The sequence below is a fragment of the Ambystoma mexicanum genome, chromosome 12 (genome assembly GCF_040938575.1).
Source record: "Ambystoma mexicanum isolate Mex_15411 chromosome 12, UKY_AmexF1_1, whole genome shotgun sequence".
In the NCBI taxonomy this organism is placed as follows: Eukaryota; Metazoa; Chordata; class Amphibia; order Caudata; family Ambystomatidae; genus Ambystoma; species Ambystoma mexicanum.
The window spans coordinates 855,073,388-855,097,236 of record NC_090936.1 but is presented as its reverse complement, the minus strand read 5'-3'; the positions used below and the strand labels follow the sequence as shown (position 1 = coordinate 855,097,236).

The window sequence follows — 23,849 nt, the reverse complement described above, 5'->3', positions numbered from 1 at the left end:
CCCCACAACTGTTTGTGAACTTTGGTCCTGTGAACCATGGTAAGGCCTTGTCCAAGACTTCCATTTCAAGATGGCTCTCCAGCTGCATCACGCACCGTCATAGGTTGGCTTACCGACTGCTGCCCGGTGGCTCGAGAGCCCACTCCACCAGAGAGATCACTGTGACGACGACGTTACTGTCTGGTGTGCACCTGCTCGACATCTGCAGGGCTGCTATGTGGAGGTCCACTCGCACCTTCACGAAAGTGTACTGCGTCGACAGGGATTCCAGGGAGGAGTCCAGAGTCGAATGAAGGAGATAAGAAGATCCAAAGTAGGAACCCTCCCGTCCCTTGCACACTGTCTTTATTCCGCCAAAGAGGTAGCAAATGGTTAGATATATAGTTATAGATATATAGTTAAATGAATTAATTGTAAGATTTTGCAAGGTGTTGCTTTTCAAATAGTTAATTAGATAAATACTATAGAATACAGTCTCTATAAAACAAACAAGTGTTTTAATCACATGTAGAGGAAAAATAAAAATAAGCAAAAACACATTCTTCAAGTTCAATCCATAGATGGCTTTACGAGTTTCAAGGGGAGCTCCCTTTTCATCAGGAGCCCGAATTGAACTGTAGTTGGTTGATGATGGATAATGTTGAAAAGAAAAAAGAGCAAAAGATATTCTGTTATCTATGATGGCATACATATGGTAGGTTACACGTCGATACATTCAGTCACATTACAAATATATAGACAATTCTTCATATAGCATAATTTGAAAGAAGGTTCCCAATGAACAAGTACCATTCCTCTAAGGGTACAGAAACAACTTCACAATACATAGCTACATTCGCACCCTAGGTCAATCAATTGGACAACATGGCCTAACTGTAGTAATGAACTGAATAGGAGTCTTAATGGATATCATTAAAGTTGGAAAAAATTGACTATTTCGTATAGCCTCCACATGTTTCTATGGATCAAGAGTTGTAGTGTGACCTGCTAGGGTATACAAAACGGCAATGTGCCTTATACTTTTATACTTGGGTCTAGAGACCGACATCACCAGGACTGTCGTTGAGAAAGGTATTGTGGATATTATAAATACTCCATGAGCATAAAGAGTCAGGTATACATGACTTTCTCTTATTGGGAGCGCTCACCTATAAGTGTAGAAAAACATTAGCGGTGGTCCGAAGAAGGGCGCACAGGATTTGATCAGAGTGTCCAGATGATCGTGAAGTTCACAACTTAAAATGATCAGTAGCCTAGAATTTGGGAGTAACAGAAATGTACAGAGCAGAAATAAAATGCTTTGTGAAGCAAGGTGAGGCAAATGATAGCTGTCAAGTATGTGTACCAATCTTATTGCAACAAGGGACTCACCCTAATCTCAAGTCGCCAAATATATCATTCAATCGGAGGTTGCTTCTAGCGAGATGAACACCGACACATTGTGTGGCACGACTTGCAAAAATTGGCGATAATGTACGGCACGGGTAACCGCTGGCAAAGAAAGTTTGTGGATCCTGGTTAGTAAAGAGCATGATGCCCTACTGGAGAGGTTTTGGTAAAAAATAACTGGGTGTCTACCTGAAAATGATTGGATGGCAGGTCAAGGGAATTAGGTGGAGCTGCGTAGTGCAGCATATAAGAGACCGCCGGAACGGCACTGTAACCGGACCTATATCTGGTTTGCTCTTAGCTTTATATGGCATACGTGATATAAGGACATCGTGAATTGGAAGAGGGAGGATGAGTCACTCGTGAAACCAAAAATTGTCACGATATCGAAAAGCATGCATATGCATGTGTGTTAATATAATACACTTACCTGCACAGTGAGCTCAATCGGTACAGCGTGCTTGCCGGGATCAGGTAGAGAAGGGGTTACCAAGGTGACTGCCCAACACGTTCTAATCGTGACTCGTGCTGACACAGTCCATTGTCAAGGAGACAGAGTAACTACAAGGTAGAGTAGAATGCGTGAAGGAAACGATGATCTATGACATGGTTTGATAGACAGTAGTGTCTAGTGTAGACATTAGAGTTTCTAAGAACAATTGATATATTGTACACATGCATACCTGTGCTAGCATATACATGAGGTTGGGAAGAGCAGACCGCTGCCGGTAGCATCCTTGGATATGGTGACTGAGACTGAAGAGCACCATGTATACAGACCCTAATGGAGTCTGGAACCCGGAGAAGGACTAAGTATAAAGGTGAAGTAACTGCATCAGCCATCTACAAGTGGAAGATGCAAAGGGCAAAAACACGTCCTATTCACATAGTCAAATGAAATGTCCTGCAGGGTTGAGTGAATACGCGTTCATCCCAGAGCAATACTAAAGCTGAATCGAGAGTGCGAGGAAGGGTGTTTAAGGCAACACATTTATATCCCTTGTTACAGTCAATGCAAGAACAAGCATATTTTCTTGCAAACCAATTTTTGTACAGCGTTATAATGGTACATATATCCACTTTGAATCTAACATAACCATAGGAGCATTTGTCTAGATATCATATGATGAATAATGCAAAATGTTTAGAAAAAAATAGACCAATCACATATATATGAGAGTACCCAAACATTCCCTTAACACAATGGACATATTGTCACAATCTATAAAATGTGTTAGTATGCTCATTGTAACGTTACGCATGCTTATCTACCCAAACATTCACATATTACAGATGATATATGATCAAGAGCCTAGTATAGTTCACCAGTTGTCAAACTTAATCCATGAGTGCATTAATAATTACAATTGGCATATGACTCGTACATCTATACAAGAATGAATTATTGCATGGACAGTAATCTACGGTATCGAAAAGCCATCTGGGGTATATGTCCAGGAGTCCAGAGTCGGCCAGGCAGTGCTGCGCAACCTGTTTGCTTGAGGTGAGTCTGTTCCGGGGGTAAGTGTAATTGCTTCTGTTGAGCCTTGCCACCTCCCATGGTTGTGTAATGTTGTACTGCTATGTATTGGTTATTCATGATAATGTGAATCCATGCCAGACATTGTTCTCCAGCATGGGTCTGGCATGGATTCACATGCAAACCCTCCCTCCAACCCCTCTGCGGCTCTTCTTGTCATACTGTCACTTTACGTGCATACCAAATCTGAAGATGGCTGCCAGAGGAGGGGCTTAGGGAGAGGACCGTCATTGGATGGGGGCAGTATTACCCAGAGGACAATGATTGGTTTAAAGGAGAAAGACCGTTTGTAAGTGAAAGTGATTCCCAGCCTGACGGGGAATATTCATGAGCATGTGAATTCATGCCAGACCCAAGCTGGAGAACAATAGTTTCAGGTAAGTAACTTAAACCTTCCTCTTGTTGCACCACCCACTATTTGGGAATTGATCTCCTTCCCTGTCAAGTGGATTTTTAATGCCAGGGGGAACAATCCACATCTCCTGATCGTTCCCTTGGTTACGCACTAAACACTTGGTTCTCTGGGCTGCATAGTATGTTATGTCCTTCACTTGGTGTACAAGCCTGCCAAGTATAACTATTTTTCCTAGGTACCGTTGTCAAACTAAATATTTAAAGGAAAGTACTTATTTCTCTTTCGATATTCAGTTAACTATTTCTTTTAGTTTGTCCACTTCAAGTTTAGGTGAAAAAAGGGGGTTTAAATGACCTTTACGTCCCCCTTCCACCCATTAGCCCCTCTTCCATTCAGACGCTGTACCTTTACTTTCAATGTTGCCTCCCGGTTCTCCTACGCTCTGCAGACTTCGTCCCTCTGCTCTCCAGGGACGTTGCCGTCTTTCCCATGTCGCCGACACCAGTGAAGGCAGCGCCCTTCCTTCTTCTGCTCTGACTGGTATTCCCGTGGCCAGAATACTGGCCGGTATGGTGCCGCCTCTTTTTCACTCTGCTCTCTCCCCATCTTCACGAGTGCTGCCTGCATTCCCCCGTTGTTTTCCCTGGTCTGCGGGGAGCCAACACTTATTCCACCCAGAAGCGCAAGCTTTCCCCAATGCAGGGTGTAAGTGTTCCTATGAGTCGCAGCACTGGCAGGTGATCTGCGTCTTATTTACTTTCACTGTCTGCAACACGAGGGGACTTGCGTCCCTCGATTGTCCATGCTGCGGTTCTTGGTCAGAGCATTTTCTTGTGTGCTCTGTTGGAAACTTCAGTGTTTTCACTTCCCTGTTACTTCTCAGTGTTCGGTTTTGTTCTGCTGTCCCACCTCCAAGTCTGCTGCTACTTGTTCACTACTACTCCAACAATCGCCCACATTTCGTAGTCCTTCTCTTTTATTGCTGATTTAAATTTTTTTTGTTTTAAAAAAAACTTTTACTTGACCATGGCAGGTACAGCTTACAACACTGAAAACAATATCACGATCACAGTACAGTGTTGTATATGGGTAAAAATTATAATTAATTATAAAAACGTGTAGGGATTGACATGGCAGTAAATAAACTATTGGTCTGTGTTTAACCGGAGTTATAGCAACAGTAGTCAAGTGGGTTATGACACCAGTCTGTCCAGCCTTCATAGCCTTACCCCTGGGCCCGGTTGGTTTAGGTAGGATCGGAATTCCTCCCACGTGTCTTTTAAAAAAAAAAATGTTTTATAACATCTCTTTATTGATTTCAGCATATAATACATAACAAATTCAGAACAAGAAAAAGCCAACATCATTTCCCTCCCGCCTCCCCCCCTCCCACCCTGGTCGTAGCGTAAGAAAGATCTGTAGTTCTGTAGACCCCCTTCTAACTCCTCAACAATGGAAGTCCAGCAGCTTCAGTCTTTGGGAGCACCATTGCTCCCTGAACTCCCCCTTCAGGTAATCCAGTGTCTCACACCAATCGGCGGCAAAACTTTCACGTTTCCCCTCCGCCGCGTATGTGGCCCATTCCAGAAGCCCGCCAAAAAGTGGAACAAAGGGCTCGACTTGGGTTAGAGTTTCCTAGGCGAACACAAACGCCATTTTAAAACCGAGTCCTGGCAAAAAGACCCAACCGGGGAATAAATATTAATAAATAACCCGACGGTATCTTTAACATTGCACCAAAAAGTGGTGCGTTTAAAATCAATGTGAAAATCCCGTAAGAAATATTCCGGTGGAATATTTTGTGTGGTATCCACTGCCACCAGCCAGAAACTCGACAAGGGGGGACTGGACAGTGCCCCCTTGGAAAACAGACCCAGGGGCAATTGAATTGCCCCTACCAGTACTTCCACAATATGATGGTTTGTACTGGTTCCGTTCACAATTTGAGACTAGTAAAGCCAATGGTGTCTTTACATGCCTTGGGAGACAGTAGTCAGTCCCAGGGTATGTAGTCTATGTTTGGGGGTCACTATGACACCCCCGTGTTACTGCACTGAGGGTGCTGTGTAACACACATACCAAAAAACACATGAAGCCCTATGGAGTAAAAGACCCCATAGCCCATAAAACACATTCACAGTCAAAGGACATTCTCAAATCATGCCTAAGAGTGGGAGAAAGAGTCTCACTCTTAGCAGGAGAAAAAAAATAAACCCCAAAAATCCAGCAAAGCTGCTTGGGGACTCACTAGGTTTGGGAAATTAGCCTTAACAGAGAATTCTCCCTAACACCCCTCAGTAAACGCGCCAGGAGTGAGTCCGCCTTATTGGCCTTTGCTTAGAATCTTTGTCTGACCCGAAGCATAGCCGCTTCAGCCTTTTTAGTCCTTGGGATTCTCAACTGGCCCTCTGCTGCCCTATACTCCTTTTTTACACCTTTCTGGTAGAGTTCTCCACCATGCGCACTCTGGTGACCTCGACTTCACCTTCCAACTGTGCCTCTAGCCCCCTCAATGTATTTCTCTCCGCTTGCAGTGCAATCAATTCCCCTCTCAGGGTCGCTTTGAAAGCATCCCACCTAGTCTCTAGGCTCGTATCGACGCTATTGTTCCGCTCAAAGAAATCGCAAATCTTACAATCTATCTCCTCCCTCATTACCTGGCCGATTGGTGTGAGACTCAGGAGCATCTCTGGGAATTTCCAGCTCCACACCCCTGGCCTGCGCCCTCCCAGCCGGAGTTCCATCCGGACAACCTTGTGATCTGCGATTCCCCATGGGGCCTACCTCTACTGACTCCACCCCTCTGATCAAGCTTGCCGACACCCAAATATAGTCAATTCTTGACTGAGTTCTATGAACATCTGAGAGAAAGGTGAATCCCTCCTCTTCTCCCCTTAGTGCCCTCCACACATCCCTCAAACCCACTTCCTCCCACTGTCCCTTTAATTGAGGCAAAGCTGCTGCTCCTCCGCTACCCCTCCCCTGCTGTGTGCGGTCTCCCCTCCTATCCCAAGCCAGGTTGAGATCACCCATTAGAATCACCTGCCCTCTCGCAAAGTCCTGTAAGGTGCCCAAGGTCTCCCGAAGGAACTGCTCCTGGCCCGCATTTGGGCCATACACCGAAGCTATCGTGTATGGAGTGCCCATGTACTCACCCCTCACCATGATAAACCTGCCATTCTTATCCCGGAGGGTATCGTTCAGTCAAAAGTCCATTCCCCTCCCGAACACCAATGCCACTCCCCCTTTCTTGGTGGAGCCCGATGCAAACTATATTTGCGAGTAGCCTTTCAACCGCAGGCGATGCTGGTCCTTCCGCAGTAAACGGGTTTCCTGAATTGCCAAAACATCTGGTCTGTGGGACCTGGTAAATTGCTCTAATTTCGTGCGCTCAAGAGGGGAGTTCAAACCCCTAACATTATGTGTTAACCACTTGAATACTGAGTTGGTGTCTAGCGCGGATCTCTTGATCGGCACCTGCTACTCACCAGGTCCCGCCCTACACCCCACCATCCCTCCCCCTCATCGGAAAGTTTTGAGCCCCATTACCCCTATGCCCCGTACCTCCATGACTTACTCCCTTGAAATTTGAACTTGCCCGCTGGACGCTACGACCTCCACTCAACTCCCCCACCCTCTTCTCACACAACCCGATTCCCCAACTTAGGGTGAGACCCCCCTCCCACCCCACTTACCAACTCCCCAGAGCAGTCGCTCCCTCTGCTCCTCCCCCCTGCCCCCCCAACCGAGCCTAATCGCCCTTCCTGATCCCAGTATGTTGCACCCCTTGCCCCCAAGCTCATCTGCAGCCTTTACGGGTCCACCACCCCATGCCCATTGGGTTTTTATGTAGAGCAAACCCCTTGCCACCAATTCCGCACTCTACACAGGAACCCTCCCGCCCTCCCTAGATGAACTGCCATTCCCTCACGTTCCCTTCTGCCTTTTGTCCCCCACCGTCGACCATTCCCATGCCCTCTGCCCTGGCCTGCTGCCTGTGACCGAACCCTCACCGCCGGAGGAACCTCCATCCAAGTCGATGTGCAACACATTAGCCCCCTCCTGGACGGATGTTATCCATTTCTGATGGCCCTCCCAGTCAAAAACGAGGCCAAATGGAAAAGTCCACTTGTAGCGCACACCACGCTCATTCAATACCTTCAACACTGGCGCCATCTGTCTCCTCTTTATCAAGGTGAAGCTTGCCAGGTCTTAATATAAAGCTATTTGTTGGCCTTTCAACATTATTGTCTCTTTTTTTCTCGCGCCCTGGAGGACTGCCTCCTTCTGGGCGTATCTGGTGAAGGCTGCGACGACATCCCTCAGTATCGAGGAGGGCCCCTTGGAGAGTCTACCCACTCTGTGCACATGGTCCAGCTCAATACTGCCTGAAGCAGACTCCCCTAATATTTCTGCGAAACGGTCTTGAATTTCCTGTTTTAAGTCCTTATCCGACGCCGATTCCGGCAGTAGCTTCACCCGTATGTTAATCCTTCGAGATCTGTTCTCGAGATCCTCCATCTGCACCTCCAGGTATTGGGTTGCCACGTCAAGACGCTCTATGGCTTGGCTGTTAGCAGTAGAATCCTTTTCCACTTCCTGAAGCCCCCTTCCATCAGTCATATCCCATAGCTGCTGGAGGGCCTGGATCTCACCCACAAACTCCTGTCTGTTGACCGGGGATAAGTCCCGCGTCTCCCCCGCAGGTCCCGTCCCCTCTGGCCCTTCGTTACTGCCCTCCGAGCCATCTCCCCTTTCCTGTACTGACCACAAAGAGCGGAGGGTACTTTGCAGATCCCGTGGGTCCTGTGACGACTTGCTGCTTTTCCCTTTGTTCCGTGCAGCCATTGAAGCAATTTCTAGCATGCAGAGTGCGATCCGGCTCTTGCTTCCCCTTCACTCCTCCACCTCCTAGTGCGGCCGCCCCTCCCCCTAGTATCTTCACGGGGGTCAGTCTGCCCACGCGTCTTCCAGCGCAGGCCAGTGGCGTGCCAATGGACCTCCTTCCCCCAGTCCATCCCCCACCAGGGCAGTAAAGTATGTTTACGATAGCAGCTATACCTTGGAAGCACTCTCCTCAGCGGTCCATTATTATGAAACAGCTGGAGAGCTACAATTGGGGGGGCAGGGGTTAGATGCTGGAAGGGGTAGCCAACTGCAGTCTCAAGGTCCAGCTATGTGAACCATACGGGGGTCCACGCAGCCTAGAGTGATCCACTAGCATCAGCCTTAGCACTTGATAAAATATAATTTGGCCACTGTGGTCAAAGCAGTAGGATGAGGGGGCACAACGGGCTTCTTAAATGCAGCTGCCTCCTCCCATGAGAGATCCAATATCGAGTCAGCTGGACTACTCTGCGACCTCTGTTGCTGCTTCTGCTCATGTCCCCACCGCTGCAGGAGCGGCTGGGGCAGCTCCCACCACACACTCCGGCCGTAGTTCTCTCTCCGGTGGCCGGGGATCCGCTCGCTCGACCTCAGACCTCCCCGGGAGATCCCCGACTCACAGCGATTCTTCTCGGTTGTGGCGCTCATCCTCCCGGTTCTCGTACAACTTCGCCAGTCCCATGGGTGGGGACCTGGTCGGATCTCCTTCCCCGCCTGTCGCAGCGGGCGCCCGCTCAAAGCTGCAGCACCCCTGGCGCTCACAGCACCCCGACTGCTGGCCTCCGCTCTCCACCTCGGCGCAGCCCCCGGGCTCGGGCACCCTCAGCCAGGCGGCAGCAGCCTGGCACCGCCCGCCGCCGGAGCTCGGCAGGCGCCTCCCCTCAGGCTCCACACCACGAGAGGCGGACTCTTCGGCAACAGTGCAGGCCGATCTGGCCCGGGGCACACGCAGTGCCGGGGATCAGCCTTCCTCTTGGCTACAGCCTGGATGTTTCCTCCTCCAGGCACGCCGGGGGTTCTCCCTCAGTTTTTCGGGTGATACTGACGCGTGGCGGTGGACCGCTTAATTTTCACCCGAGGAGCCAGAGCGCACGGCTGGTACATCTACCCTCTACTAGCCGCTATCTTGGAATCCCTCCCACGTGTCTTTAGGTCTGGAGGTAGCAGGCAATGTCTCTATATAAGTGTCTTCACAGTTTTGGGCCCAGGTTAAGTCCACTAGCCAGGATTCAGCGGAGGGTGGGTGTTTGCTAAACGGTGTATACTGAGCAGGTGGAAAGACAATCATGCAACCCATGTTGACAAATGAACTGAGATGTTTATTGGCAAATGCAGCCCTCCCCCACCAAAATAGTGCCCCCGACGGAGTGGGGACTAGTATAACAGTGACAGTTTTTGACAGAATCCTCTTAACCGAAAACCCAGAAGTCCCTGAGGGAGGGGCATCCCAAGAACCTGTGTAGTTTCCGTGGGGTGTAGTGCAGTCTGTTTAGCAGCTTGTATTGTACGAGTATAAACTTGGAGTTTAGGGAAACATTACGGGTATGCAGACACACATTCCTCCACTATGTATCGGAAAGTTCTGACCCTAAATCCTCCGCCCACTTGTCTCTGGTTGACTGTGTAGTTATCCATTGGAGGGAGGGTCTCTCACAGGAAACCTGCACACCTAGGTATCTGATGCCTTTTGGGGACTAACGCAGGGGAAACTTTCTCTGCGGTTCTCTCGTACATTGTCAGGGGGAAAATCTCAGATTTAGTGGAATTTTATTACAAACCCCCAAATATTCACCAAAAAGTGTAATGTCTCAGATAATTGGGTCTGAATGAAGTAGTGGGTTTCATACATAAATTAGAATATTGTCTGTATAAAGTGAGATTATTTCTGGGGAGCCCCTAAAACGAATGTGGCAGTGGCGGTCACGTACGAAGTCTGCCATACTCTCAATCGTCTGTGCGAACAGTATAGGAGAGAAGGGACACCCTTGACATGTGCCTCTTCCTAAAGTGAACTGGTCTGACAGGCAAGAGTTGACCAGTACCTTCGAGACGGGGGGCTGAGTGTAGGAGTTTGATAAATCTGGGCATCTCGGGGCCAAAACCCATTTATCCAGAACCGCATATAGATATTCCCAGGAGACCATATCAAACGCTTTCTGGGCATCAACTGTGAACGCCACCGCCTCCGGGCTCGGGTCTATTCTTGCGAGTACATTGAAAAGTCATCTAATGCCAAACACTGCCTGATCTTGGTGGACAATATGGGGAAGAAGTAGAAGAATGTGATTTGTAAGTCCTTTCACAAAGATTTTTGTGTCCCTCTTCATAAGAGAGAGCGGGCGATAGGACCCGCACTCACTACTGGGCTTCCTGGGATTCAATAGCACTGTGATGGTGGCCTCTCATCGATTCAGGGAGAACCGCGTTGACCAGCGACTCGTCCCAGACCTCGATTAGGTGTGGAGCCAGCTGGGAGCAGTATTGGCGGTAGAACTCTGCCGTTAGTCCGTCAGAACAAGGGGCCTTGCCATTGGGGAGGTTTCTTATTACTGTCACTAGTTAATCCACTGTGAGGGGAACACTCAAGCTTTCTGTCACCTGGAGGCTGAGCCTTGAACGTAAAGTCCTCCAACTAGGCCCTAATGTCCGAAAAGTCATGACGAAGATCCGCCCCATATAGCAAGCCATAAAAATTGCAGAACACTTTGCGGATGTCCTGATCGTTACATTTGGCCTACCCCAGGTTTTCTAGTATACTATCCACTTTGGTGTGCCCACGCTCGGTTCTGACCACTCTATCGAGCGTCCTACCGAGGCGTTCACCTTCCCTATACTTCCGGGCTGCAACCGGGCGCATTAGAAACGCTCGGCATGTGATCTAAATAGTTCCAACTCAGAGCAAATAAGCACCAGTTTATTACAGACTGATGTTCGGGCATGTTCCCCTTCTAGAGCCTTAAGGCGGTCTGCGCATTTCTGTAGGTCTCTCCTAATTGTTTTGAGGACACCCGCCTCCCCGTCGATTGCCATTCTCCATATGTACACTCTAAATGCTTGCCAACGGATGCCCTGAGATGTATTCCATCCCTATTGTTGGAAAATAAGAATTCAATGCCCGATTTGATATCAGATTTAAAGACGATGTCCTTCAATGCATCTGACTTGAATCTCCAACAGTTAGCTCGGTTACGGGGCCAGTTGGTTCGCAAATGAAGGATTACATGGCAGTGGTCAGACAATGTGTGTGGTTGGATGTTTGTCTCATCTATCCTGACCAGCAATGTACTGAAGACCAGAAAGGGGTCAATGCGCGAAGCCATGCCATGCGCCAGCGAATAGTAGGTACATTCTCGAGCAGTCTGGTGCATAAGGCACCAGGCGTCCCTTAGTTGGAGGTCCTCCATATGTGTCAGTAACTGACTGGCAGCCCTGGAGAGGGGTCTGGGAGCATGGCCCATTCTATCAAGCCCCAAGTCAAGGATCAGGTTCATGCCCAACCCCCCCAAAATTATCGGAACCCCGGTATATGTGGAGATAATCCCGCCAACTTCATCAAAGATTTCCAGGGAGTCCACATTCGGCCCGTATGTGTTTACAAATAGTGTCGTCCCTGCCCGGGAGCAATGCACAATAATGTATCGTCCCCTCGGGTCTATATGGGTCTTCCATGTGGTGAGGTTTAATGATTTACGTATAAGTGTCAGAACACTGCAAGATTGTGTTGAATAGGAGGTGTAGTATCTGTTCCCACCCCTGGCGGGCGCAACGTTCAAACAAACATCTGCCCTAGTGTGGGTTTCCTGTAATAAAAGGACGTCGACCCTGTGCCGATTTGCATGGGTCACTATCTTCCTTGCTTTCGAGTAGATCCCCGTCCCCCTGATATGCCAACTCATTAATTTGATCGCCATATTGCAGACAAGACATTATCTCAATGACTTGTTTCCACCTTGTCCCACTCGTCACCCCTCGGTTGTTTTGTATATCAGTTGTTTGCACCTCACTGCCAAGGGATTTTTTAACTTTTCCACCAACTCAACTTTCTTACTCATCCCCCTCCCCTTGATTCCTTCCCCCACCCACACTGCTGTTCCCCAACTAGCAGTGTCATGTTCCCCTTGTCCCCTCCCCTCCCCTTCCCCCAGGCAACCTCTAACCCCAACTGGCCCGCAAGTAGCAGCAGGCAACCTTGTAAACCAAAACAAAGGCATCGCTTGGGGGACAGCTGCCACCGTGGAGGCACATTAGACTTGTTACCATTACAATATGGTACCTTACGTCAAGTAGGTTAAGGACACTTCAGGCAAACCATTATTACTGCTGCATTACGTAATCAACCTTGTGCAAGGGATCAGTCTGGCAGGAGATTCATGGGCTGGTGCTCACCAGGGGCAGCCAACGGGATTTGAAATTTAATGACTTAATGCTTCCTCTAGGATGGTAAAAAATAGTTTCCGCCCCAGACTGGAATCAAAGGCGTGCCAGGAAAAGCCTGGCATATTGGATGCTTTGCTCCTGCAGTAGTGTATTGATCCTGTTAAAGTGGCATCTCTCCTGGTGGACTGCAACCGAGAAATCCGGGAATTTACAGATGATTTGGGATCCCATTCTGTATTTTTTTTTTTATACCTGGCTAATGTTAATATGTGGTCTCTGTCCCGATAGTCTAGGAGCTTGGCATTGATCGGTCTGGGGAAATCTCCTGCTTTCAGACATGGGGCCAGGTCCCGGTGTTCCCCGAACAGTCTCTCAACCGTCGACTCCATCCCACCAGTGAGCGCATCCTCGGGCACCCCCACAATGCGGATATTATTTCTCTGCAACCTGGATTCTAGGTCGTCGCATTTTTTTTTAAACTATTTTTATTTCAATATAACCCAACAACATACAGACATCACATCATAATATACGCCATAGTATATTAACAGCATTGTCTGATTGTTCTCCAAACAACCCCATATCCCCCAACCCCGGCCTACATAACCTCACATAATTCCACCACTTCATTGACTATATTCCAATGATTCCCATGGCTGCTGTTCATTTTGCAGGACTGTGCTCCGGCTCTGTTCCTTCCACCATGGAGGTGATCAACTCTTCAATCAGCTGCCTCCAAGCTTCCACCCCTCCCCCCCGATCCTCAGTCCTGTCCACAGCTTCTTGCCACACTATAGTTTCTGCATTCGCTCAATTTACCAGGTCCTTCCACCACACCTGCACTAGAGTTCTTGCCTGTGCCTTCCATCCCTTCGCTATTCGGCGCTTTGCAAATATATATGCAAGGTGTTTAATTTTGCTTATATGCTTGGCCCTCTTGTGTCTTGTAAAGCCCCCCCGTAAACACGACAGGACAAGGATCAATATCCAGAATATCTGCTTTTGCTAATGTTTGAGCCACCTTCCCCCAAAACCTGCTCACTTCTACACAGGCCCAGAACATATGAATCAAATCCGCATTCACCTCTCCACATTTCAAGCGAGTTTGTATCGCTTCTTGCCCAAACTTTGCTATTCTGCTCAGGGTCAAATAGGCTCTGTGGGTTATGTACAGTTGTATCTGTTGGAGCCTAGAGTTCCTAGACCCCTTCTTGTGGTACACCATAGCTCTGTTCCACATTGCGTCTGACATTTCCTCTCTCCGGTCTGTTTCCCACTGCTGCCTCGTCTGTCCCAACTCTTTCCCCACCTTGGACATTATCAATTCATATATCCGGGAAACTTTGTGCTGTCTCCCCCTCTCCCCTCCGATACATTATAAAATGACTATCGTTTTGTCTAGTTGCAATTGTGCTTCTGTCCCTGGCCACCTGATTCAGAGACTCAGTAGTAGACCGGACATCGTCAGGTGTTGCCCCGGGTGCACACCGCCCTCTTCCATCAAAACCCCAAACTCCTTAGGTACCCCTTCCTTGATCACGTCTCCGACCGTCACTACTCTTAGGTTCCCAGTATTTCCTTACATTCAATCGCAACTGGTCACTCACTCCTTCCAATGCCACCAGCAGGATCTGTGGGGAATACGTCTCCCATCAATTGACAGGCTCTACGCAACATCACCTACCCCAATCTCTTCAATCTGGGCAAGTGGGCCGTGCGAGAGTTTACCATCCATATAATTTCTTTCAAATAAAACCTCTCCCCTGTTTGTGACAATCATGACTCGTGTTTTTGCTCATCTGACAACCACTTTGCAACAAATTGCAGCTGACTAGCAACAAAATACACCTCAAAGTTGGGTAGCTTTATCCCCCCTAGGTCGTATGTGTCCTGGAGTTTCCAAAGTGCTACCCTACAGCTATAATTACACCACAGGAAGCCTCTATATATGCTATGCATTTATTGAAGAACCGTCTCGCTATTGCAAACGGGACATTTGTAAAAACAAAAAAATACAGAAGTCTCGAAGTACCATTTTCAGCAACACCACCCTCCCCATCATGGATAATGGCAATCTTGCCCAAAAGAAAATTGACTTCTCGGTCCCATGTAGTGCGTTAACTGTGTTGTGTGTATGTTCAAATGGAGGGTCTAGGTCGTCGCATTTATTTTTAATCTGCTTGCCCCTTTGGTCAGTGAGGCGACTGCGGTCTGTAGGTTATGTACATTATCTTCCCTGGTCCCGATCCTCTCCTCCACCTCGTTTATTCGTAGGACCTCTTTTGCCAATTGTGAGCGGATTGATGACACATTGGCTGTGATGTCATCATGTTTTTCATGGACGGCAGTGAATCCTGTGGTCATCGCCTCATCATTATTTTGAGGTCAGGGGCCGCGGGTTCCGGTGACTGCTCACCAGCGGCCTGGGAGGGGGTTGCAGGTTCCAGCTCGCCCTGGGGAGCTGCCTTGGCGAATTTGCCCAGGGCTCCAGTTTTCTCTTCACCCCCTGCCTCCCATCGCCCCGCCCCCCTCCCCTTGGTCATGGTGGCCAGAAAGATTGTGGTCCTAGTAGGTGCGCAGGTGTAGGGACCAGCCGGGCACCTGAATGTTAACGCATGCAGCGCCTCAGGTCTCTCGGGTTACAGGGTGTTCAGAAGAGTGTAATGGAAGTGGAGGTACAAAAGAGCCTGGGTGAACAGGTTAGCGCACTCTACGGTAGGTTCAGATGTATGTGTATATGACCATGGCGGTTAGATTTGGCGAGCCAGCAGAGGTCTATGGCTGTGTGGATTCCTCCCATCAAGCAGTACGATCCCTGCGCATAAGGGGGCCCGGAGGTCACAGTTAGTGGATGCCCCGGGAGGTCTTTATGAGCTTGGTAGAAGGGAGAGAGCAACAGCAAGTCTGTAGTGGAGATGGGCATGCGAGTTCTCCCAATTGTGTTTGAAGAACTGCACCTCAATGGTGTCTGGCCGGGCAGGACAGCATGATGCCCAGAACAGGGGTCAGCAAGTTGGTTTCATGTTGGCTAGCAAAGTCCAGTGGTTTGCGGGATGCCACTCTGGGCAATGGGTGCACAGTGACACCACGTGCGGTGGCCAAGATCCAAGGCCTTAAGCATTGGGAAGTTGGAGGTTGGCCGCTGGGTCCTCTCTTAGGGCGTAGAGGCATCCCTGTGTGTGATTGGGCCGATGTGTGCGTGCGGCTCAGGTGGCCCGGGCAGCACCACTGCACCGCTGGTGTCTCAATGTGTCCAGGATCGTAGTGTGCGGCCAGCCGCAACAGTCCCCTGCCGCAGTTACCCCTCAGGAAGAGGCTCCCAGTGCAAGTCGGTGGGTGTGATGGTGGGGGGTCTAGGCAGATCGGTCAGCTCCCCCGGTAGGATAATCAGGCGGGCCGGGTATGCCGCGGGATCGGTGGGCTCCTCCAGTAGCCAGTGAGGTTGTAACGGTCTAGGCGGGAGAACAAGCCTGAGGGCATGCAGTCGCGGGCCGTATGCCCAGGAAGCAGCCACAGCCCAGGTCCCCGGGCCGGCGAGCAGATCACAATGCTTACGGGTTCAAATCCGGCAGGTCCTAGCTCAAAATAGGATTTGGAGCCAACGGAGAAGGATTTCCATGCCGCCTGACAGAGCTCTGCAGCTAAGCAGCCTTATTCATCGGCTGCTCGACAGCGCAGCCCCCCCCGTTGCTGATTTTCTTACCAATCACAGAAAAGAGACTATGACGTTGTTTGAAATGTGTGTTGCTCTTTGTTCCTTTTGTATGTGGCCTTTTCATCACAGTAGTTGCATTCTTTGTGATTAAGTTTACACGGCAACAATACATATAGCCATAGGGTAGTTCAGGGTTTGTTGTGGGAATTTTTAGCCACTTAATTGGTTTGGGTATGGGAATTGGCTTTTCCTTCCTTTTTGAAGGGACGAGATCTTCTGATTCGTCACATAAGTTTCCACATAAAAATGAGCACAAAGCAAGGGAAGTGTGTGTGGGGTTGCTGTGGTACTCTTGTTCAGAGGAGAATTGCCTAGCATTTCGGTGCTGGACTGCCCCTGGGAAAGACAGACTGATATGCAGGGACATTTCTTCTCTTTGAAAAGAACAGTGAGCTAAAGGCTTGGTTGAGACTCTCCCAGGGGCCATCCACTCAAGAACAAGTCAATGGGCAGTGTTTGTGCTGGTGGAGTTTCCCAGACCCCCCTCCGTTATCAATTAGTCTTAGATAGGGGTTCATTATGAGTTTACTGTTATCCCGCCGGTAATTCCAGCAGGATACCAACAAACTGACCCTACTGTTTCCACCACCTGATGTCGCAGTATTACTGGGATATTGCAGGAGATGGAAACGCAGGTAAATCCCATAGGACTCCATGGGGGAAATTCCAGCAATTCGCTGCACCGATAATGCTGGTGCCGGTAATTGCTGCTTTTTTATTTGCCAGTGGGGGCCTGATTTACCAGAGATGTCAGTGCCTCCACCGGCAAAATTGTGTTTTCCCAGTCCGGTAACACTGCAGAAAGGCATTGCTTAGGAGAGAAGGCCACCAATTGGCATGCATGTCTCAAGACATAGCGGGGGCAAAGGAACACCTCAACTCCCATCCCTCCCATAACAGGGTCCTACCCATGACCCTGTCACAGGGATACTGAACTGATTGGCCTATTCACAAACGCTATGTAGCTGACGGAAATCTTTGTAGTCCTAGTTATGCAGTGATGCTGTGCTGATTTTGTAGAGGGTTATATTTCCTTTGTAGAGCACCTACAAGACAAAACCATTGAATCCCCCTACGTTTGGAAAGCCTGTGCCAATGTTTTTTTTTATTATGACCTTCTCTATGGGTTGCAACTTTGTATTTTTCTTTGAAGAATCATTTATACAATGCATACTTAGCTTTAACATGGACAGCCAAAGACAGAAAAGGCACATTTTTCTCTGAAAACATTTTCTTAAATGCCATTTTGGACCTTTTATCTCTTAAGCAAGTTATTTGCCAAACTGCCTGACCATGCAAGTCTAATATGATGTGTGACATAAATTGTTTGTTTTTGCAAACATTATCCATCAACATTTAATAGTTGTCTAGCTGGCTAATGATTACGTTTATCAGCATTATGTGTTTAAGTAACTGTGAACATTTCTTTTACTTAATCACAGGTACTAGAGCTAACAGAGCACATTAAAGCTAGGGAGGAAGAAGATGATCCAGTTATAGCAGCTGTGAACACAAAAGTGGAAGAATGGAAGGTATGGATTGTTCTACAACCATGTATGCCTGTTTGCCAGTGCAGTCCACTCTTGCTAGCCCCATTCTTCCCTACTGGCTAATTTATCTGTCTTTGCATATTTCATTTACTATTGTAAAGCACCCAATCTTGGAATCGCCCCGTCAGTCATAAGTGCCAGTGTACAGAGCTTCTAGTCATAGTTCTTTTACCTGTCCTAATAAATATAGTACATATACAAATGTTAAGGATTCTGATCAGCTTTGTTCTGTGATGATGGTTGTGCACGTTTAAAAAATGTGATGTGTGCAGTCATAATATGAAATTGGTTACCATTCTAATGTGTTTTACAGAGAATATTGGTATCCAAAGATGATGAAATTGCTCAGTATCAGCAGATGTTGCTGGACCTACGTGAAAAACTGAAAACTGCTCAACTTGATGCTGATAAAGGCAATGTTATGGCCCTCCAACAGGTACCTTCCAATGATAAGCTGTCTCTTTTGGTGGTCTGTATAGTATGCTACTTGTCAAATCGCTGTATTCCTAAAAGCAAAAAAAGTTAATCTAAGAAAACAGTATAGAACAATGTAAATGCTCAGTTTTCCATATAGTACCTAATGCCAGTAAGCAGCAGATCGAGAATTGAGGTGACATAACATCAGCATGTAACATTGCCTGCTGCCCAAAATGATCAGGTTTCCATGTTTTACAAAGATTGCATAATTTAAAGGCTCCCACCTTCCACAGCACCCCCTCATTGTGTTTAGACCTTTCCTCTCCTGTTTTACCCCTTGAATTTCAATCATTAAGGTTAGATTACAAACTTGGTTTGGATCTCCCTATGCTTAATGTTTCCCTGAAGTTTGCTATCTAGACTATTAGATGTTGACCCTGCTTTGTGGTGCACCTCTTGTGTTGCCCAAATAGGGCTCCAAGATTAATGTGGCTTGTCTCACCTTTCTAGTGTAGGGAACATGGCATGTCCATTTCTCTCATATTTAGTATAATGTGATGGAGCATCCTGACTGGGAATGTGTTTCAAACAATGGAAATATAAGGGGCATGCCTGAATACTGAGTAGAGTCAAGACATAGGACAACTGTTAGATTGTAAACTTTGAGTTATAATGAACACGAACATAGCTAGGCTTTCTAAATGGTAAGAAGTGAAGCAAATCTGTCATAGGATCAAATAAAACTAATCCTCTTGGTTCCTCTGTCTGCCCCAAGCGACAGATAGAGGTGAAAACTTAATTTGTTTTTAAGCCATTAGATGCAAAAAGACCAACTTTGAGCTAGTTAATATGTTTAAAAATGCTAACACTATCCAAGTGCTCAGCGTGCAAGATGTAAAATATGTATGTAGGGTAACAAAGACCACATTGCTTTTACAAAACAAAGCCTGGGTATTTCTCACCTAAAGCATAACAACGTCTTTCCATAACAAGATATCAGTGGACAGCCGACTACTTCAACAAAGTAGGCTTTGGCATATGTTAAGATGAAGGGAGGATAGCCCTGTGGCAACGCGCAGGTCTTGGAAGCATGACCACACTGAACAACACAGGTTCGAAAACCGGACCCGCACTTTAAATCGATCTCTGGATTAAGCGTTTCTCCCCACCCCTTGCCTTGTTGCACTTTGAGACACACGTGTATAGGCGCATAATAAAAATGACCAATGAAAAAAAATGACCAAGGGATTTCTAGAATCTGGCCTGGTGGACAGATTTTAGGAGGCCACCCTAGTTATAGTAAACAGGGAATTCTGAGAGGTTAGCCAAAACCCAATCAAGATAAACGTGGAGAGCAGTGAAGGCTATTCTCAACAGAGTGTAAGTGGGGTCAGGGACTCTCAATGAGTCAACACAATATAATACACAATAATTTAATTTAGATGGGTAAATGTTGTGATGAATCTAGCGATAACACCACTATTTGCCCTGGGAGATTCTTGCCCCATATGGCTAGGGAAGGGCAGCCGCTACTTGATCTGGGCCTTGGGAGTGGCTGCTCGAGGGAGGAACATGTGGTGGGAGACAATCCTTATTATTAATGGGAGTAAAGTGGACTCGCTAGATGGAACACTGTATTCCTGCCAGTCAAAGAACAATCCCTCCCCACATAGACTCAAAAATTGTACCCCTCCCACCATTTAATATTAAGTACTGGGACGAGGAATAATAAGAGTTACCTCAATGAAGATCACTTTCTTAGTACCTTGACGAGGGAGAGGAACAGAGGAATGATGATTCCTTTTAATAGGAACCACTGTCAGCAGTCTAGTCTCTTTCCAACAACCGAGATGAGAAAGAGGCGAGGAGCAGCGATGAACGCTGCTAATAAGAACCTTTATCAGTAGTCTAGTCTTTCCCCAAATCCTAATGGCCAGATCCAATATAAAAGCAAAGAAAAACTCAGGAAGCGTGAGAGAAGCCCTGCCTCGGCAAACAATGTGGAAGGAGTGAAGCCTTTCCAAAGAAGCCAGAAGAGGGAAGACTGGAACGCTTACTTGGAGGCAGTGGAATCCCTGGGTGTTGAGACTGGCCCAGCAGTAGAAGCTGACCAGGCGAGCTGGGGCTCAGTCTGCTGAAACTGCACCAATGAAGAATTGTGGCTGCTCATAAAAGGTATCGAACTCCTGAGTCTTATCTAATTAAATATCCCTCACACAAATTTAGAGGAGATTATATGAGGTTCCGTCTTAATCTCTGGACTACCAAGGAAATTCTATTCAGACGAAAGATGTTATGATCTAAGGAGAATATTTGTAGATTTTGTAAATGCATTAACCATCCAGAAACCCTGAAGCATATTGTTGCATGTTGTCCTGAACTGCATGCCAAATGCTGCAAATGTGTTTTCCGATATTTCGAACAACTAAGATCTATTGACAATGAAGAATTTTGGCTGCTTGTATTTGGTGCTAAACATATGTCTATCAAATTAGCTACTATTGGATATTTGAATGAATTGGAATTGTAGAATTTTTAAATACTAACTGGGTGAGGAAAGAGTTAATTCTTATGAGAAATTTTATTGTGTTAATTATTAATTGTTATGTATAATTGCTCTTGTTTTATATATTGATCACAATTGTATTGATGGTATTTTATAAATTGAAAGGTTTGTTATTCAGCCAAAACAATTAAAAAAAAAATAAAAAATAAACTGCACCGACCCCAGGAGAGACTGGTTGAGCAGAGGGAGAGATAGATGGCCGGCTGTGGAGAAAAGCTGATGCACCCAGTCTACTGAGTTCACCAGACTTGCAGGAGAGTTAGTTTCCTTACCTTGCAGGGGCGAGGCCCATTAGTCTACAGAGAGAAGAGGGAGAAACAGCAGGAATTGATAGAGCTGCAGACGCGGAACTGCATGCCAGTCGGTAACGCAGCTGAACACCACGCTGGTGGAAGACATGCTGACAGTCAGCAGAGAAGCCAACCCAACCTCACCGAGGCCAGGAGGATGTGCCGGCTGTTTACCGCGAGCAACGGAAACCCTGTGGGTATTGCGCATTAAGGAGAGGGGCACAGTGGCAAGACTGCATTAAGCTGGGTGCCAACCAAACCAATTCTACAAAGCAAACGGGGGAGAGGCAGTGCCAAAGGCAACTGAATAGGTTACTGGGTGGCTGATGCACCAATGCTGTTACTTAAAAATAGAATGAAAGGAAAGTAACATACACAAGGGGAAGCTCGTAACTGGTGAGAAATGCAAAATACATGAAGGGGAAGACAAAAGCCCATCAGAGGCCAAGGGAACTTTTGTCAAGATAAGTGACGGTGTTGGGCAGGTTAGTGAACCCAGCCTGCCAAACATCGGGGGAAGGGAGTCATTTTTCCCTGATGCTACGAAGAAATGATTTTTCAGATATAAAAGTACTGGCAGGATACCATGTTTCTGTTGTATAAGCTGCAAAACGGAAATGCCATTTATGAACTACTAGCCGTTTCCAGCGTAACATACGCTGTTCTAGCATATCTTAAAGGTCATTATCGGTCAGTAATTCATAGGGTCACTTGTGTAAATATCTGAATTATTATTAATCGCTTCCAGGTCCCTCTGATTTATTAATGGTCATTGAAAAGGCTTATAGGTAACTGAATTTGAAAGGCATATGTGTATTAGATGGAATGAAAGGTATGCACGGTATAAGAACATTAGCTAAGTTCCATCGAGGTGAAATGCAAAAAACTTGGGTAGGGAGGTTACCCCTAGAACTGGGAACTTTTGTCCGTGTGGAAAAACCTTTTTGTTGGATTTTGAACTTTTATGTCAAACTTTGTCCCTTTTTGAACACTTGAAGACTAGGATCATTACTCTTTGCACCTTAGAGTTTATTTTGTTAAAGTCGAAGTGCCAGAATAGAACTTTGGACACGGGACAGTTTTGTTTTGGACATTCTGACTTTGACAGACCCTTAGTTTTGCTTTTTGATAGGGAAACGTCTCTAGAGCAGGGACAGAGTGGCATTTCCCCAATCCTCCTTTTCTTTAAGAAGTCTTTAGCCAAAACATGAGCCTTTTGTGTCTGGGTCTCATTACTGGCTCCTCACAGTATAAAAGACTATATTTTTCGAGTCCTTCTACAAACACTGAAATAAGCTGGCAGGTGATATTGGCACACAATACTCAATAATAAACATATATACATTCACCATAGGTTCATAAATTGCATTCAAATAACTGAACACAGGACGCAAGTACAATAACGCAGTAATGATGAAACCAAGCCACAAGTGAATTTCCCTAACTTCAGCAGTCCAATCTCTAAGAAGAAAGGGGCTTTGTGCCCAAAGGTCACAGGAGCCGCAATGCTTCGCACCAGAATGTGTCTTTGCAGGCAAGTTATAATTTACTTGTGTTGGTGATAGTTCAAAGAAGATACTTAACAAGGTTACTAAGGTAAGTAATTGCGTTCTTATCTTTCAGAAAATACTACCCAGGTTTGATGACCAAAAGGCAGTGGAATGGAAGATTATGATACAAAGTGACTTATTGCCAATGTTATCCTACCGAGGACGGGCAGAGGGCCAAATGCTTTGCGTTTACTCCTATGCCATCCCTGCCCCCCCAATTTAGATTTTCCCAGATTACTTGATGGGCCGACTGGGGGTGGCTGGAGGTTGGATTTCCCACTTTTCTTTCCAGTAAGAGGTGCCCAGGAGCTGCGGTGCAGGGGTTCTTCTGGCTTCCGATAAGGTCAAGATGCAACCTTTGGCAAGGAAGAAATGCAAGATTCTTCAATACAGTTTTCTTCAGGACACTTCACAGGATAGGTCAAGGCAAGTTCCAGTGACTGTCTCTGCATACAGGTGATGACAGGCGTCCTTTCAATCAGTTTTAGAAGCTTCTCTAGGACAGGATCCCTTAATGCTGGGATGCCAAAATTCAGAGGAAATGCGACTTGTACCACGAGCTGGCGGTTACCAAAGTTCTGGGTGCAACTGCGGAATGGCAATGCTTCTGGTGAGGTAGCCCACAACAGAGCTGGTCAGTCCACTGGGTGGTCCAGGGACACTTCCAAAGGCTCAAGGTGGCTGGATCCTCGAGGGCCAAGGGCGGAAGCACCATAGGTCTTCAGAGATCAGGCAGTCCAACAGGGCCTCACCAGGCCAGACGCATGAAGGAATGCCAAGCCTTTTCAGAAGTTTTTTTTCTTATCTTCAGTCGGCTGTTCGTCTATGAGGGATTCTTGGCCTGAAAAAATGGTTGGAGGAGTCCTCATCTTATCCGCAATCCAGCCTGGAAGCAAGTACAAACCCACCAATGGTAAGGATCTGCACCATCACACAGCCAGTAGTTTTCCAATCAGGGACAACTACCGTTTCATACCTAGACTCTGGCACCATGGTTGTAGACTGGGACCAGATAGTCCCACTCCCTTCCTGGGCCGCATGCATGCACGCTTTCCTGGGCAAGTGCATGACCTTGTAGGGATTTAGGATCAAAGAGTTGTGAAGGCGGTAGAGCAAGGATTAAGTGAACTTCTATCACCATGAAGCACTTTTTCATATTTAATTGTTCCCCCCAATGCAGCATGAGAATGAGAGTTTTTCAAGAGGAGTTGCA

General features: G+C 47.1%; 1 protein-coding gene across 4 annotated transcripts in view; it reads left to right on the top strand.

The window, feature by feature from the left end:
- CEP290 (centrosomal protein 290) overlaps positions 1–23,849 on the top strand; it is a 3,224,991-nt gene that overhangs the window by 200,200 nt on the left and 3,000,942 nt on the right. For 2 of the 4 annotated variants that reach the window (XM_069629332.1, XM_069629331.1), the window contains exons 10-11: positions 17,706–17,795; positions 18,127–18,249. In XM_069629332.1, the coding sequence (XP_069485433.1) occupies positions 17,706–17,795; positions 18,127–18,249 (213 nt within the window). Of the gene's footprint in view, positions 1–8,486; positions 9,270–17,705; positions 17,796–18,126; positions 18,250–23,849 lie in introns of those variants that run through there. The other 2 variants (XM_069629333.1, XM_069629334.1) reach the window with 2 other exon arrangements.